The following is a 2,512-nucleotide window of genomic DNA, read 5'->3' as shown; positions in this document are numbered from 1 at the left end:
TCTTACAGTACATTTTAAGCTATGAAAGTCAGCACCAGTTAGGTTACCAATAGCCAAAGGATCAGCAGACAATATTCTGATATCCAGCCCAGTGACACCAAATATGAACTCTTAAGGGTAAAATAATATTTTCTCTGCCAAATAGACACTGTGGATATGATGCTTAAAATGATGGCCATGACTTTTCTGTGAAATTAGCAATAGCATACAGTATCCTTGAAAACTGAAAGTCCACGATTATCCTCTAAGTGGATCATAGTGTTCTTGAAAGAGCCAATCTTTGTTTTCAACTATCTGAAATTAAGATGTACTATTTATGAATCATTTTATCTGACTTAGGAGGTAAGTTTCATGTACTTAAACTATCCAGAAAGATTTAAATAATCTAAGTCTGCGATCACCGTTATTACTTGAATCCTATCTTGTTCCATGTCTCTAAAAGACCCCTGAATTTCTGACTGAAGCTTCAAAGGGAATCATCACAACTGGATATCAGAGCCCAAAATATAGACATAAAGACCACAGTGGTACAGTGAAGTCATGTTAAAGCCAAACATTTCAAGGCCATGGAGAAGAAAAATCAAAGGGACAGGATGTCAAAAGCAAATGTTTAGTTAATAATTATTCTTGAATCAGCTTTGAATATGGAAGGAAGGTGTCAGGATACAACCACTTACACTCTCCTTTTATTGAAGTTTATGTCTAATAGATAAGTTGTTTCTGATATATGTAGACCAGCCAATGATGCAATTATAAGGAATAACAGGGGTGAAAAATATCAGAGTAAATTCAAAAAGTAAGAAAGTGAGTTGCCTATGCATAAGCCAAATTTAACCAGTAGAAATAGAAACCAGTAACCAGCAGAGAAATAAAATTCTGAAGAGGTTAGGGTTAAACTGATAGGGTTAAAAGAAGTGCATTTGAACCGAAAAAACACAGGAGTAGCAGGGAAAGGGGAAACCAGGAAGTGGGGAGTGAGGGACAGCACAAAGGTCATAAAGCATGCTACGTCACAAAGGCCGCTGGCTCAAAGCTCTCAGCAACAACACCTTATCTGCCTGAGAAGCAAAAAGTGGAGACATCCCCCTGGCAACCTGCCCAAGCTTTTTTCACTGGTTCGCTCAGACCAAGTTAGTCCTAACGAAGCCATCATCCCCGATTCCCAAGGTAGTGACGACAAGCCTCAAGAAGATGGAGGCAGAGGAAGAAACCCTCATGGAGACCCCGAGTTTGACCCAAGGCACTTCAATCACGTCAACTAGTAACACCGGTACAGATAAAGTTCTCATCTCACGAGAGGGCAAGAGGATGAGGAAAGCATATTTACCAACCAAGTCCGTGAAGATCCTCCGCGACTGGATGTTTGAACACCGGTTTAAAGCCTACCCTTCAGAAGCAGAGAAGCGAATGCTATCGGAGCGGACCAATTTGTCTTTGCTGCAGATCACTAACTGGTTCATAAACTCACAGAGACGAGTTCTTCCGGAAATGCTTCAACAGATTGGAGACGACCCCAACCAGATCACCATGTACCGCCCAAAAGGCAAGGCTGAAGATGTGATACACCAGGAAGGCATCCGTCCATCTATACAGGCCAAGTCAGGGCCCAGAGATCCAGAAAAGATGCAATGCCTGCCCCTGTGCCCCCTGCCAACGGCCGAGGAGTCAGGGGAAAATCTGCTGAATCTAGAGTCAGCCCCAGGCCAGAACTTCACCCGGAAAGCCCAGCCAGAGGAAAAGGTTGAGATTTCCACCAGCCGGCTTTTGTTTGTGTCTTCTCCCAAACCTGTGATTACAGAGGAATACAAGGACTTTAACAGCTTCCAGTTGCTGGTTGATGTAGCTGTACAAAAGGCTGCCGAACTGGAACTACAGAAGAATCAAGAGACCAATCCGTGACTTTCCATGTCCCTAATAAACTCAAATTGTCAATCACTTGTTTATTGTGGTAGATCCATTTATTCTCCCCCAACTAATTCGTAGCTTTCCCTTTTACAGAGACATCGTTGCTGCTAGGGCTTTTATGATAATCATCAGTAGCTATCAGGAATCAGTTTTACCAGATATTTCACTATTTCCACATGCAAGATACGAACCTGTCATGATTAACACTGTAGCAAAGATCTCATTTCTTCTGCTTCCTCCTAGATTTAAAAAGCTTTAGACAATCAGACCAATTCATCTGGGACTAGACACAGTGCTGCGATGTCGTCAGAAAAGAATGTTTTGGCTATTCTAACCCGACATTTTCGTCTCAAGGATGCTGTAGATACCAAGTCACCCCTCTTTCCCCCTTTCTCTATAACTTTCCTTGTTTATTGTCATGAATGATGCAAAAGAGTATAAAAGAATTCTCTAACAGCATTGGCCTCATTTTAATGTTGAAGTTTTTGTGAAATTTTCAACTCTGTTTTCCTTTGTACTGTTTATTGACAATATTAACGAGTAGCTAATTTATTTCTGCAGGGGGATAAGCATGATGGACAAAATACAGGGAGTTCATAAACATGTT

General features: G+C 41.3%; 1 protein-coding gene across 1 annotated transcript; it reads left to right on the top strand.

Annotated features, from left to right (window-relative positions):
- Positions 1–1,191: 1,191 nt before the first annotated feature.
- TGIF2LX (TGFB induced factor homeobox 2 like X-linked) lies at positions 1,192–1,899 on the top strand. The gene has a single exon (XM_033089116.1). It carries the CDS (start codon positions 1,192–1,194, stop codon positions 1,897–1,899), a length of 708 nt encoding a protein of 235 aa, XP_032945007.1.
- The last annotated feature ends 613 nt before the right edge of the window (positions 1,900–2,512 follow it).

The sequence above is a fragment of the Rhinolophus ferrumequinum genome, chromosome X, assembly GCF_004115265.2.
Source record: "Rhinolophus ferrumequinum isolate MPI-CBG mRhiFer1 chromosome X, mRhiFer1_v1.p, whole genome shotgun sequence".
Taxonomy (NCBI): Eukaryota; Metazoa; Chordata; class Mammalia; order Chiroptera; family Rhinolophidae; genus Rhinolophus; species Rhinolophus ferrumequinum.
Note: the sequence above shows the minus strand (reverse complement) of the source record. Positions and strands in the feature narration are given on the sequence as shown.